Here is a 14,919-nt window from a genome sequence, read left to right on the forward strand (position 1 = left end):
TGAACAATTTTTGCCTCTTTTCATGTGCTATCTCATGCATATAGAAAAGGAAAGCCAAAAAATGTTTTTTCAAAGTTTGTGAGCTTTCATGCCCTCAACATTCCTGTAAGGTCAAAGCTTGATTTTGATCCCTTAATATTTAATTATTTTTTTACACAATTTCAAAGCTCGATTGGAATGTTAATTGCAACAGTATTTTTCTTTTGTTTTATATAACACACACATATTCATGTGTCTGGGAAAAGAGGTTCAGTACACTATTGACCAATTCTAAGTTACTCAAAATTGAACATAGCAAGATTATATTGAATAAAGGTCTTTCTCTACTCAAAGGCTAAAATTTAAACCATGCTTAACAAACAAAGCAACAGAGAACTAATTTTCACTGCCAAATGAAGCCACCCTAGGACATCAGCTTTGTTTTCTAAAAAGAATAAAAACATCTAAAACCAAACACTTGAAGGCAATGCACATTCCTTCTCTCCTTTCATCTTGACATTCTTGTCCACAATGTCAAATCAGACACAGCCTATCACATCAATCCACATCAAACGGTTGCTAATAAAGCCCATCTGAAAATTTCCTCAGTTGACACAATACTCAAGGATTTTGTGTTTTTATTTAAATGTAATTATATCTAAATTTAGTTTTCATCTAAAATATTTTCTGAATAAAATATCATCTACTTCCCATTGTTATTCATAAATTAAGTACAACTATGCAAATATTTATGGTTGACTTTGATCTCTTAATACATAATTTTTTTTAACACAATTACACACAAGTATGGGTTTGACGCAGAGGGTTTGCAGGCATCTAATTATTTAAACTCTTCTAATTTTATGAGCATCCTAAGGAGAGTGTTTGGTTTGGGGCTTTGCCTCAGGACACACATTCATTTAACAATGGAGACAAAACTAACTGTAGTAGAAAGTGTGTTGGAGTCAGGACACATGACTTGTCTGACTTTGGGCAAATCACTTTACCCTCTAGAATTCCATTTTTTCATCTGCACAATTAGGCATCTGTACTAAATGATCATTAATGTATATATCTACAATCCTAAAATTAGTTTGGGTATACTAAGTGGGGGATTCATTTGTCCTGACATCCTGCCCCATAACTTCCCTAGCACACTGGATTTAAAGTGTCCTGGGTCTCCCCACACCACTGAGCTGAGTGTTTAGGAATGTTCTGTGGCTCCAATTGAGTTTTCTAATTCTCACTTTGTTCTGTTTGCCCAGGGCACAAAAATGACTTGGCATAGCTCTTCCTTTAATAAAATCTGACATTTGGGGAACTCTCTGAGGTCTACAAAGTTCTTTAGATACCTGACTCTATTTGTTCCTCACCATAAACCTGTGGATCGAGTACTGATAATTTGTTGTTCAGTTGTTTCATTCATGTCAAATTCTTTGTGACCCCATTTTGAGGCTTTTTTTTCCCAAAAGATACTGAAGTGGTTTGCCATTTTCTTCTCCAACTCATTTTACAAATGAGAAAACTGAGACAAAAAGGATTAAGTGACTTGCCCAAGGTCACACATCTGGTGTCGGAGGCCAGATTTGAAATCAAGTCTTTCTAACTCTAGGTACCACACTCTAATACTCTATACGCTCTACCACCTAGCTGCCCTGAACTAATAATACTTGGCATTCATATAGCACTTTAAGGCTTGCAAGCATTTTACATATGTTATCTCATTTGATCCTCACAATCTTAAAGCAGGTATTATTATCCTCATTTTACAGGTGAAGAAACCGAAATCTTGTCCAGCTAGTCTTACAGCTAGTAAGTTTCAGATATTAGGCTCCGAAGCATGCCTCTCTTGAATTGTAGTCTAGTTCTTTTCTGGTATCCTAAGCTGCTTCATTTTTGTTTGTTTATAATTTTAAAAACTAAAAAAAAAAGATTATCACTTTGCCCCCAAATGTTTGGCTGGAAATAGAATATATTTATTTAAATATTTTACAATGGCAATAAGATGCTAAGGAAAATTCTAAAGATGTTGGTAAACTCTCTCTCTCTCTCTCTCTCTCCCCCCATATATATGTGTGTGTGTGTGTGTGTGTGTGTGTGTGTGTAGAACTAGAAATTATCTGGGAGATGGGACTCACCAATTCCTTTATTTTTACGGTTGAGGCAAATGAGGCTCAGGGACTTGCATCAATCCACACAGATCAAAAATGGCAGAGTCCAGATGGGAATCCAATCCTCTGTCTTTAGAGGCAGCAGCGATTCCACTGTGCCCTATTGCTCCCCAACAGTTAGATACTTTTGTACATGATGTTCATTTATCAAACTTTATATACAGAAATAAAGTGGGATGCATAGTTTGCATTTGAAAAGAAATGTTTCACATGGATAATTCAGACAAAATGTTGTTAAGATATAAAGTTTTAGTAAAAGGCAAAATTGAGGTATTTCATCCTTACGTTTTCCTATCATTGTGAAGTTCAAAGATAAGTGGACTGGAAGTCAGGAGTCCTGAGTCCTAAGGGAAGCTCCAAGTCTGAGTATCAATGTAGCAAATTACTTACCTTCTCTAAACCTCAATTCTCTCATCTGTAAAACTAGACTTTTATCTTTAAAATTAGACTAGATGAAATCTATTTTCTTGGAACTAGAACATTCTATAGGGATAGGGACTAGACTTGTTATTTCTTTGACACAGGGGACTCTGAAATGAGGAAACTGCTTCTGCCAAAACATACTAGCACCAACACATGCCAGTATCTTCTCAATGATGATACAACCTCAGAGAGTTACCTAGAGTACAGAGAGGTTAGCTTACTTGCACAGGGTCACAAAGCCAATATGTGTCAAAAACAGGACTTGAACCCAGGTCTTTTGACCTCTGAGGCAAACTTTCTATTCAGGGCTGGATTTAACATCCTATGATTCTATGAAATTAATACTAAGTTTCTCACTAGACCAACAGGAAAAGATTAGTTATTTGTGAATAACTTAATTTCATGTGATTTTAACTCAATTAAATTAATATTCAAATGAATATATAAATTGTTAGGTTAAAAAAGCATTTGTGGAGTCATCTATGGTACATGCTCAGAACTCTACTTCTCATCAATTTAACTAGGAAAGATTTCTTCTCCAAATTTCTAAATAATTTCTGTTATCCATAATTTCCTATAAGATGTTACTCATACTGGTTATACTGACAGAAAAAAATTTTTGTGAGGAATGAATGAGGGCATTTGAATTTCTTGAAATCTAATTTACCTTTTATTTAGTCTTTGATCCAGGTTTTGTTTCAAAATGTTTGTTTCTGCTCTCCAAAAAGCACTTTTCCATTCCAAAGTTTCCTGATTGGCTGCCAGTGAGTCACTCAGTTAAATTCATAAACACACTTTTCCTAATGGGCTGTCAATGAATCATTTTCATATGCTACATTATCTCTACTATCTTCAAATCCTGATAAACAGACGATATAGTGGGGAACTATCAACCTAGCTAAGTTGTTCCCAAACCTTGTCTTAATTTCACCCAGGAAATTGTTAAAAGCTCAAAAGGGGATACCATTCATTCTTTGGATCATAAAAAGAAAAGATGATTTTCAATATATTTTATAACAATACCTCAGAAGATAATAGAATCATGTTATTCTAAAGATGCAATTGGTCGTTTTATGGAGCAAAACTTTCTGATGAAAATAAAAACAATTGAAGAATTGCTTTGTTTTAAACTTCAGGATTTTTTTTTAAATCAATAAGAAATTCTAGGAAAGTTTACCTTTTACTTCCCTCTTCTTTAATTTAAAACTTTGCTTAAAAAATAAAAAAAAAGACTACACTTGGCCAACATTAGAAATATGTGCTGTCTAGTAACCAAATTTCTACTATTTCTGAAGATGAGCCAAAAGGTATCACTTTTTTAAAATGAATGTGCACATACAATCTATAGATTGGCAAATAGACATATACATACCCTAATGTGCCTTTAGGGTGAACTATATGTGTATGTGTGCATGATATGAGTTAGAGAATGGTCTAACTTACCCACACTGATCTTAGAAAAAATATTCAGGAGCAGAAAGGAAACTGAATCTATCATACACAATTTAACACATATGTGCAGTTGATGCTGACCAAGTACAGACAAAAAGATTGTCTCTGTTTACTTTAGTTCTTGAACAATTATTTTCATTCTAGATAAAAATGGATTAGTAGTAATAGTTAAAGATGAGAAGTTACAGCTATGTTGTTAAAAGAGGTTGACAAACTTCTCATTTGGTGTAGGGACTAAAGAGGCCAGAGATATCTTAAGGGGAGTCAATAGGAAATAATTAGCCATTCATCTCCTCTTCTTCTAAGTTCAATAGGGATGGGATGTATAATTTGGGAGTAAATAAGACTAGCACCATTTTAGTTAAGAGAATTTTGAGAAGTTGAACCATAATATCACACAGGCCAAGAGTTAAGGAAAAAGTAATAATAGCTACTATTGCAGTGACACTTTAAGTTTTTGAAAAGCCCTTTACATGTATCATCTCATTTCATCCTCCCAACAACCCTATGAGGTAGGTGCTATTATCATCCCCATTTTATAGATGAGGAAACTGAGGCTAAGAGAGGGTGTGGCAATTAGTTGGTGCAGTCAATAGGAAGCTGGGCTGGAGTCAGGGAGATCTGAATTCAAATCCAATCTCAGACACTTACTAGCTATACGAACCTGGGCAAGTCACTTAACCTGTTTGTTTGTTCCCTCAGTTGTAAAAGGAAGATAATATAGACCAACCAATCCCATACTTGTTGTGAGAATCAAGATAATAACTATAAAGTACATAGCACTTTATGAGGCAGGATTTGAACCCAGGTCTTTCTGACTCCAAGTCCAATACCCTATGGTACCAAGCTGGCTACCAGATAGCCAAGGTTATTTTACTCTCAGATGCACTACCTGATGCCTGAATGGGAGACAGAATAGTTTTAGAGTCTTTAAAAACCGAAGTTCAAATCCCACCTGGCTATTTCTGAGAATACCACCAAGAGTGGTATAGGATGAGCAGGGAGATTTGCATTTTTGAGGGAATTTCTAAATCAGTGAGATAGCAGAACCATTTGAGATTGTCTGAGAGACTAAATCTCTCAATTTACTCACAATTTACAATTTACTTACAGTGTGACCACAGCCCATTCGCTTACCCTTCTGGGTCTCAGCTTCTTTATCTATTAAATAGACACAATATCTTTAGCACTCGCCTCACAAGGGCTTCCATTAGGTTCAAATAAGCTAATGTCTATCAAGTGTTTTCCAACACTTATAACACTACATTAGTGATGGCTGTTACACGAACAATAATAATCACATTTATACAGTGCTTCAAGGTTTTTAGAGTACTTTTAGTGTATTGTCACACTGGGTTCTCACAATACCTCTGTGACACAGGTGCCATTATTATCTACAATTTGCAAATAGAGCAAAAAAGGCTAAGACAGCTTAAGTGACTTACCCAGGGTCACACAGCTAATAAGAATCTAAGGCAATATTTGAATTAAGGTCTTTCTGATTCTAAGTCCAGTGTGCTATCGACTGACACAGAGCTGTCTACACTTCCTCATTTCATGATAAAGTATATCCCCCCCATCAATGTTATAGGCTATGGAATATGAGATGGAAACCAGAACTTATTACAGCCATAAGATTTTTCAGAGGAAAGCAAGCCACAAGGCTATACATTCCCAAATGCACATGGTCTTACATGGTCTAACAAAAAGTACCAATCAATAGAGCCCCCCAAGTACAAACTGTCCTTTGTTCACTCATATATTGGTGCAACAGATTCACATTTGGGGACTTCTAAAATTTTGCTCTTGAGGATAGTAAACCACAAACCCTAAGGCTTTTAACTAGGGGCTCATTGATATAATAGCCATAGTTTTGAAGCAATAATTGTTAGTTTTACCTAATTACATACAATCAAATGGAGGGACACTGGTTAGAAGTCCTGGAGAAAAGAAAGCTTAATGACTAAACACCAAATTAGAGCCATCAATCTTAAGTAATATATTACTAAAACACTGAGTTGAAATTAAATGACTTGCTTTACGGTCTCCAGTCAAAACTGTGGTCTCGCACCTAAGGGGAAATTGGGTCGCTGGGAGAACATCAATTTTTCAAAACTACACTACAAGTCATAGAAATGTTGCTGTTCTCAGTGCTGAACATTTATGGTCTAAATTAAGTGCCAGTGCATAGCTATGTTTCTTTTCTAATGAGTCATATAACCATCTTCAGCCTCTCAGCAATAGAGCCAACTCTATTATAAAATGGGGGTATGAAGCTCGATGGAAAATGTAGGTTGCTACTGGCATCACTTTCATTGTAATCCTAGAAAAACTAAAGCCAAGCAAGATAAAAATTACATAAAACACGTTCTGTGCACATACTCCCTTCTGACTATGTTACCTTATTTCAATTATACAGTTACTGATTCTCTTAACACACACTCAGTGGTTTTAGACTGGGGACAACCATTCTATAAGAAGAAGGAACCCAGATATCTTTGTCTTATCCTTCGCTGGCCCATTTCATTAACAGGTTCATAGAAACTTAGAAGCTAAAGGGTTCTTAGAAGCTATATGATATCTATCTTGTCGTCCAATCTGGTCCTCCAATCTGAAGGATGAATCTCTGCTATAATATCCACTAAAAATGGTCACCCCACCTCTCATTTAGCAGTTCTAACAATGAACTCAAACTCTCAACCTCAAAAGACAAATTATTTTTGAATAGCTTTATTTTTTTAATTAAATATTAATCTGAAATCTGTCTCCTTGTAACTTCCATTCGTTGGCCTTGACTTAAGTCTACCACCTCTGTCCATAATGGCAGGTCTTCAGATATTTGAAGCCACTAATCTTTTTTTGTCTTTTAATTTTTCTTATCTCCCAGCCAAACATTTCTAGTTCTTTCCATGAAGCCTTATGGGACATAGTTTTTAGTCCATGACTATCTTAAACTCCCTCTCCCTCTATTGGTCAGCAAACCATATTGAACTGAATGACTAGATCTTTTGGCCACAACTCAGATTAGGCTTGAGTCCCATCATCAAGGCCTTATAATAACTTTCTGTAAGAATGGGAGAAGAGTTATTTTAATGGGAAAATGTATATATAAGTACTCAAACACAAAGGAGATAATTACAGAACTGAGATAATTCTCTAAATATAACAATTTTCTGAACCAGAAAGATGCATGCTAGATTATACAATATCCCATTCAATTATCCAGAGAGTTGTCTAAGTTGTTTGTTGTTTTGTTTTCTATTTTCTTAAACCATGGGGACCTGACTACACAAATACAACTAAAAACCATGGCCTTTCTTGCATGACCCATAAAAAAAAAGAAATGATTTGGTCATTTTCTTCAAATATTGATATTATTAAATATTTATAGGGTAGTGGGTAGGTAAATGATATCTCAAAATAATTATTAAACAGATTTGACACTTTGATCAGGAAATAAGACTTGAAAACTTAAAATAAATAATTTTTTTCTTTAAAAATTAATATTATAATATATAAACATGTATATGTATACATGTATATGTGCATATGCATGTGTGTGTTCTTGTTGAAAAGCAAAACTTTTTTTTAACTTCCTGTCTATGCCTATTTTTAGGACTATTCCAGGAGGCTATATATATATATGTATATATATATATACATATATATATATATATATATATATATATATACATAGAAGAGACACATGATCATTGAAAACAGGCAATCATCATCGTTCAATCATTTCAGTCATGACTGACTTCATAACCCCATTTGAAGTTTTCTTGGCAAAGATAATGGAATTATTTGTCATTTCCTTCTCCAGAAATCTCAGTCCTATTAAACCAAAAGGTCAGGTTTGGACTTCATTCACATGTAAGTAGAATCTGCACTGGATAATATTTTTTTTTTCAATTCTCTTAATTCACACCTAGGAGAAACTGCTATAATAGTGTGAAGGAATTCTGGACAAAAACTGTTCCAAAATGTTAATTTTTTCATCCACTTAGGAAAAATATTCAACCCCATAGACTTCTCTCTCAGGTTTAGAGGGAAAAAAGGACAAATCTTTCTCACCCAAGTTGCTATTACCTCCTATTTCCCAAATAATAATTCTCAAAAATGAACACTTACTAAAATATAACCATCTGCCACAAAGCTATTCGGCTCTGTATCACAGTATACATGACACTGAGGGTTCTTGAGGTGTGAAGGCTAGCTTTCATCTGGTATTTAGGGAATGCCTCCTTCTGTTTACAAGACACTAGGCAATAATTTGTTATAGTTAATTAATACCAGGCCTTGACCTTCCGTGTACCTGACATTCTCACTGTGGTTAAGCATCTGCTCAAATACAGTGAAAGTGATAAGCTCCTAAAAGATGTTTAAAAGAGAAATACTTGTTCAAAATGTAGAGGACTATCCCAGTTAATCAATTAACAAGTATTTATTAAGCACCTGTTATTGCTAAGGACTCAGGGTTACAACGATAAGGTGAAATAATCCGTGGTTTCAAGGAGTTACTTTCTAAAGAAGGATACAACATGTTATATATAATACATACAAAACAGCTAAAAGATAAACTTACAGGGAAGGTACTAGAAGCAGGTTGGATTAAGAAGAACCTTATTCAGAATGTAAAGCAGAATCTTGAAGGATACTTGGAATTTCAAGAGGGGGTGGAGGATTTTGAAAGAACATTCCAGAAATGATAAATATCCAGTGCTCCACAGACAAAGGAGACGGAATGTCTTGTTTAAGAACCAGAAAATAGTCTAGTATGGGGGACAATAGAGTGTGCGAATGGGAGTATTTTCTAAGAATACTGGAAAGAAGGTGGGAACATACTGAAGAACTTTAAATGTCAAAAAAGTGTTTATATTTGATCAGAGAGGAAATTGGGAGCTTCTCTAATTTATGGAGGGTGTTGGGAAATGGTAAGATCTACACTTTAGGAAATTACGTGATTATGTGGAGGATATATTACAGTGGGAAGAGATGTGCCACAGAGAGACCTACTAGGAGGCTTTTATAATACTCTAGATGAGTTGGGATAGTAGTCTAAATTAAGGTGATAGAAACTTCTGTTGAGCTAGTTGTCCATTACTACAATCATGGGCAAGGTGATTAACATGGCATGTCTTCCAAAGACCACAGTAGTCAAAATTTTAAAAAACAAGAAAGAGGGAACACCACTGATACTGCTGTTGGAAAACTAGTTATGATTTGCATAAATTGTAGATTTTACATAAGGAAAGGAAGGATCTACATGGCCTTTTCATAGGTGACTAAGAAGAATGGATTTCTGGGAATGTCCATCATGTATGGCAATGAAAAGTTCTCCTTATCATTCTCCATTCGGGAGAATTTGGGGGCAATTCTCCATGGGGAATTTTGTTATGGAAGGGATACTGTATTTATCCCTGAGGTACTGTACATGTGTTTCTGTTTTGTTGGGGATGTTGTTGAAGGGATATATGCAACAGGTGGGAAGGGGATGGTCTATCTAGCTGATGCCTGAACCTTTTTTCTACTTTAAGCTTATATGATTTTTGGAATGCTCTGAAAAACAATTCCTGAATTTTATGGGGGGAGGGTGTCCTATCTGACTTTTAAGGTTTTGTCCAACACAAATATTCCAAGATTCTATAATTATCCTAATAATATTGAATAAAATATAAATTAAAATGGACTTTTGAATAACTGTTCAATCATTGTAAAAGATTAATTAGTTAATAGAAGTAAAAATAGGAAGAAAAGAGCACAAATCATTACACTAAGAATATACTCATGTATTTAAAAATAACTACTGTCCCTATGAAACAAATGTTCATTTCATATTTTCCAAGTTTTTAAAAGAATGAAAAGGGAAGGGGGGCAAAAAATAAGTATTTATATATTGCCTGCTACGTGATAAGTACTTTTTACATGCTTTACCTTATTTGATCCTCACAGCAGCCTTACATTTGGTGCTATTATTATCCCCATTTTAAAGGAGAAAAACTGAGGCAAAAAGAGGTTAAGCAACTTGCCCAGGGTCATGCAGCTAATAAGTGTCTGAAACAAATTTGAACTCAGGTCTCCTTGAATCCAGCCTTGACAAAAGCTGAAGTAATTTAATAAAGTTACTACTGTCTTAATTGTTCTGGATTTCTTTAAATATTAAACTTCCTAGTCTTTAACAGTGTCCAAATAAAGAGTTGAGATTTCTTCATAGTGTAAAATGCAGTTCATTTTGTTGTCATTAGAAAATGTCCTACAAGATAGAAATGAACTATTCTTTCAAATACACATCTTAATTGTGAAGGGTTTTTTCCCCAATTAATAGAAGCCTCAAAGCTCAGAATAAGTTTGACAAGCATTGGCATGAAATATATTGGAAAACTGACGTGATGAAGATTTTTTTTATTCCTTATTCTGAAAGTTGATACTGTAATCAACAAATACAGATGCTTTCATCTTATTTTGTTCAACTATTTACTGTCAACCACAAATATTTATTTTGAAAACAATTCAATTTTATTACACTAAGGCACATATTACACTTTCAAAGAATGTATTTCAGATCTTAGTATGTATCTTCCTTAATGTAAGTACCAAAAGAAAAAAACTTCAAAGGGGTCTCCAAAGAGACACTAACAAAAATGAACCTAATTAGAGTTAGGTTTTAGTAATTCTTTTACAACGCAGATTTAAATACATTATAATGGTATGAAATCATCTGAGAAGTGGATGAAGTAAGTTTTTAGTTCATTCCTCAAGATCTAGTTTTGTCCTTCATAGTAGGTTCTCATTACCAAATTTTAATTTCTGTGGGTGGAATTTGTCCTGAACTTCATCCCTTTGTCCCTCATTTTCATGTCTAGGGTTCATTCTTTAGTATCCAACACAAATTTACTAATGTCAGAGCCCCAGTGAGCATCATATAGTATTCTTGGGCTGTTGATGCTGCCCACGTATTTACTTTGATAGTTAAAACTAAACCACAAAATGAACCCAATGAATCAGCTTCATGACAACCTTCCATTTTTCATTAAGGGAAAAACATGTAGGTTTATACATAATCTTTTTTCACTATAAAACTTTATTTGCAACCACTTCTTATCTTGATTATAAAAAGTAATTTGGAGAAGTGCTTAACTTAATAGATTTATAACCACTAATTGATCTCTGAGGCTTCAAGTACAAGTGATTTATATAATGTGCCTCCAAAATCCTCTGCATTCTAGAAAGCACATTGGCCCTTGAAATTGTACATTGCCATCAAGTTCAATATAGGCTAAATTCATTTCACTTCCTCTATCTTTTTCACTACCTACACCACCTACCTGAAAAGAACATGGGGATGGGAAAGAAGTCATGAGATAAAAGTATCTTGGAAAATGTAGTAACTATAATTAAACTAGAATAATCATGTGATCACTAAAGGAAAAGCAAATTTTGTCACAAATTTGTAATTCTAGACTTTAAAAGATTGAAGGTGTAGTCATTGTGATGTCATAATAATCTTCATTATTACTATTATTAGAATTTAGGCCATTGTAGTGACATAAAACTGCCGCTCTATTACATTCTGATTTAAATGTATTCGGTATTTGGCAAGCTACTCTACATAATTTAGAAAGGAGCAAAAGAAATTCTTAAAGTAAAGGGTGGAGGAAATCAAGCCTATCATGGATATAGTTATGGACAGTCCAAAAGATGGAACTTTTCTGCTTACACATAGATAATTAAAGGACATATATACTTACATATATATATATATGTATATGTACATATACATATATATGTGTGTGTGTATGGGTTTTGTGTGTGTGTGTGTGTGTGTGTGTGTGTGTGTGTGTGTAGGGAATTGAGAAGTTTGGGAAAATGATGATGTTTGTCATATATGGCATCAATCTTTGCATGATCTACTATTTGGTTTAACTGATACCACTGTTAGCCTCCATTAGTTTTGATAATTCCAAGTAAAAGTCTCTTACCTGTTATTAGACTTTTAAGTGATTTTTAAATCACCATCTAATTGAAAAAAGTAAAGTAATTTTTTAAAATGATAGAATGTCATATAGAGTTCCATTACTAGGAAGGCAGTATATAGTAGTAGAATGGAAAAAGTATGGATTTTAGAAGAAGAAGACTAAAACTCAAATGCCAGTTCTGCCACATACAACCTGCATAACTCTGGAAAAGTCATTTATATTTCTCTGCACTATAATTTTCTCACCTGTAAAATGAGTGGGTTGGTTATGATGACTTCTAAGATTCTTTCCAGACTGAAATCTATAATTCCATTGGGAACAAATTATACATTCCTAGGAGGAAGGAACTGTATCTTGTGTCTTTGTATGTCTCCCAGAGCACCTACTGAAAGGCACTGGAGATGGTAAGTCAATAACAAATGCATTGTCATGCTCACTAGAGGTCTTCAAAAAACAAAAACAAACCTAGATGACCTTTTTCTAAGCATGTTGAATTTATCCTGAACTTCATCCCTTTGTCCCTCATTTTCATATCTAGGGTTCATTCTTTAGTATCCATTACAAATTTGTTAAGGTCACAGCCTCAGTGAGCATCATACGGTATTCTTGGGCTCTTGATACTGCCCATGTACTTACTTTGATCATTAAAACTAAGCCACAAAATGAACCCAATGAATCAGTTTCATGACAACCTTCCATTTTTCATTAAGAGAAAAACAGATTTGAGCTTAATTGTCACCTCTGAAGTATCATTCATATCTGAAATTCAATAATACATATGTTGTTGAATGACAGCAATGGATTAAAATTTTAAAATTATATCTAGTCTAGAAAAGTGCTAAGTTTGATAGGACCTTTCATTTATAAACATGAGCTATCTAAAATGTCACAGAAGGGTTATAATCATGCCAAAGTGTTTGTGAGCCTCTCTCTTATACTAGAAAACACTAGGTCCCTAGAATTGGAAGTTCATGATCATCTAAGGCCTCACTGGCCTTATTCACACATATTCATATATGTATGAATTGTATGAATTGACATGATTTCTCAAAGTGCTACATAACTGTATGGCTCATCCTGAAACTAGTCACCTTTGTAGTGAAAAAATGTTAGATTTTATTGACAACAAACTGTATCCCTTTACTATATGATCTCTCAGAAGTATATTCCCTTCACTTTCTAGCATCTACGCTTATTTGGTTTATATTAAATTAATCAAAAATTAAACCATACATTAAGAAATCCAAGCTGTCCTCTGTTATTTTCCTCACACACAAAACTCTGTCTTTCATCTCCACTTTCCAACTGGGGAGTGTATTTTCTTTTTACCTCTGCCTTACACAATCCCTCTCTTCCTTCCAGACACAAAGAAGGATCACCATCCATATGAAATCTTTCTTGATTCCCCAGAACATTAGTGATTTCCCTCCCAAGAGACTTCATATTTAAGTATTTTGTGTTGGTTTTTGTTTATTCTCTTTTTATTTGCTCTATATACATGCATATATGATATATATCATGCATAGGTATAAATACTTGTTATCTCCCCCCTTAGAATATAAGCTTGTTGAGAGTGGGGATTATGTCAATCACTTTACTTATACTGCCAGTGCCTGGCATAGAACTAGTAGTAAGTACTGAAAAAAATGTTAACTTTTTATGATAAAAAATACTAAAAATCATTGGATATGATCTTTAAAAAATGAGAAGAAAAAAAGACTTTTACTATAGCATCCTATGGGTGCTACCTTTAAAACTCTATTCAGCAATTTCTTCATTACCAAAAAAATAAGAGAAAGTGATCTTATGAGAATGAAAACAAATACGCTTGCCATGTGCAAGATGATCTCTGCTTTAACTCGGAGCCGTCCACAAAGAAAGCACAGAAATGCAGTCTTTGCCTTGTCCGTTTCTCTAAGGTAATCTCCTAAAGAAGGAAATGAGGAAAATCTCTCTTTCTCCAAAGAAAATAACACAAAGTACTAAGAGTAAAACCATTTGTCCCTCCCAAGAGAATGGCACTTCTGTGTTCCAATCACCCAATCTGCGTAACTGTTTTCGAGGCATTACAATTGTAGTGTCTAGTCATTCTCCTCCTAAGCAACAGGAAACAACATCACTACACACACCCACAGGGTCAGAAAGTAGGCCAGCTTTTCTTTGCTTTCCAAACTTCACCTTACCAAGTATCCAAAGATTACTGTTATTAATCGCGCCAGGTTTTTAGCTCATCGTCAAAGATATTCAGCTCAAATTAAGCATGACTTTTTTACCTCAAAAACTTCTTCATCTAAAATTCTTGTTCCAAACACTGTGATCCCATTGGTGTCGACAATGGCTTTGTCACTTCTCTGGAGTGGTTTAGTCGTTTTCTTCTTGCAGTCAACAATCATAGTCACCGTTTTTTTCTCCACACTGATAGCAATCCGATGCCACCTTGAAAAAGTAGCACAATTTTTTAATGAGCTTTAAAGATATCAGCTCCAAAGCTATTTATTTGCAAATTACAAATGATAGAGCTTGACTGTGTCTAAATTATGCATAATTAAAATGCATTTTAATTTTTTTTTAAAAAAGGGAAGTTTTATCATTCAATTGGATCAGTATAGGTATTTGTTGAGTACCCATAAATGATGCTTATTTTCTAACTGCCTGTTAGAAGGTGCTGTGCACTTGTCCAATGACCCCTCCTGACCACAATTATATTATTATTCTGCCCTGTCTAGATCTAGGCACTCTAAAGGACAGGAGAGAAATGCAAGTTATGCAAGAATCGTAGTTGTCTGGGTTGCTAAGTAATTGCTAGTCTTCTTTTATTTTACTTTGTGTTGAAGAGACAAAGGCCTAATCTCATCCTTTCTAGATGAGGGTGGTTGATAGAGATTAGGGGATGGGGTATCCAGGGTAAATAATAA

General features: G+C 34.4%; 1 protein-coding gene across 2 annotated transcripts in view; it reads right to left on the minus strand.

The window, feature by feature from the left end:
• The window catches only part of COL11A1 (collagen type XI alpha 1 chain), a 276,695-nt gene that overhangs the window by 217,074 nt on the left and 44,702 nt on the right, over window positions 1-14,919 (minus strand). For both annotated transcript variants that reach the window (XM_072644156.1, XM_072644155.1), the window contains exon 4: window positions 14,278-14,440. In XM_072644156.1, coding sequence (XP_072500257.1) covers window positions 14,278-14,440 — 163 coding nt within the window. The remainder of the gene's footprint in view (window positions 1-14,277; window positions 14,441-14,919) is intronic.

This window comes from Notamacropus eugenii, chromosome 2 (assembly GCF_028372415.1).
Source record: "Notamacropus eugenii isolate mMacEug1 chromosome 2, mMacEug1.pri_v2, whole genome shotgun sequence".
NCBI lineage: Eukaryota > Metazoa > Chordata > Mammalia > Diprotodontia > Macropodidae > Notamacropus > Notamacropus eugenii.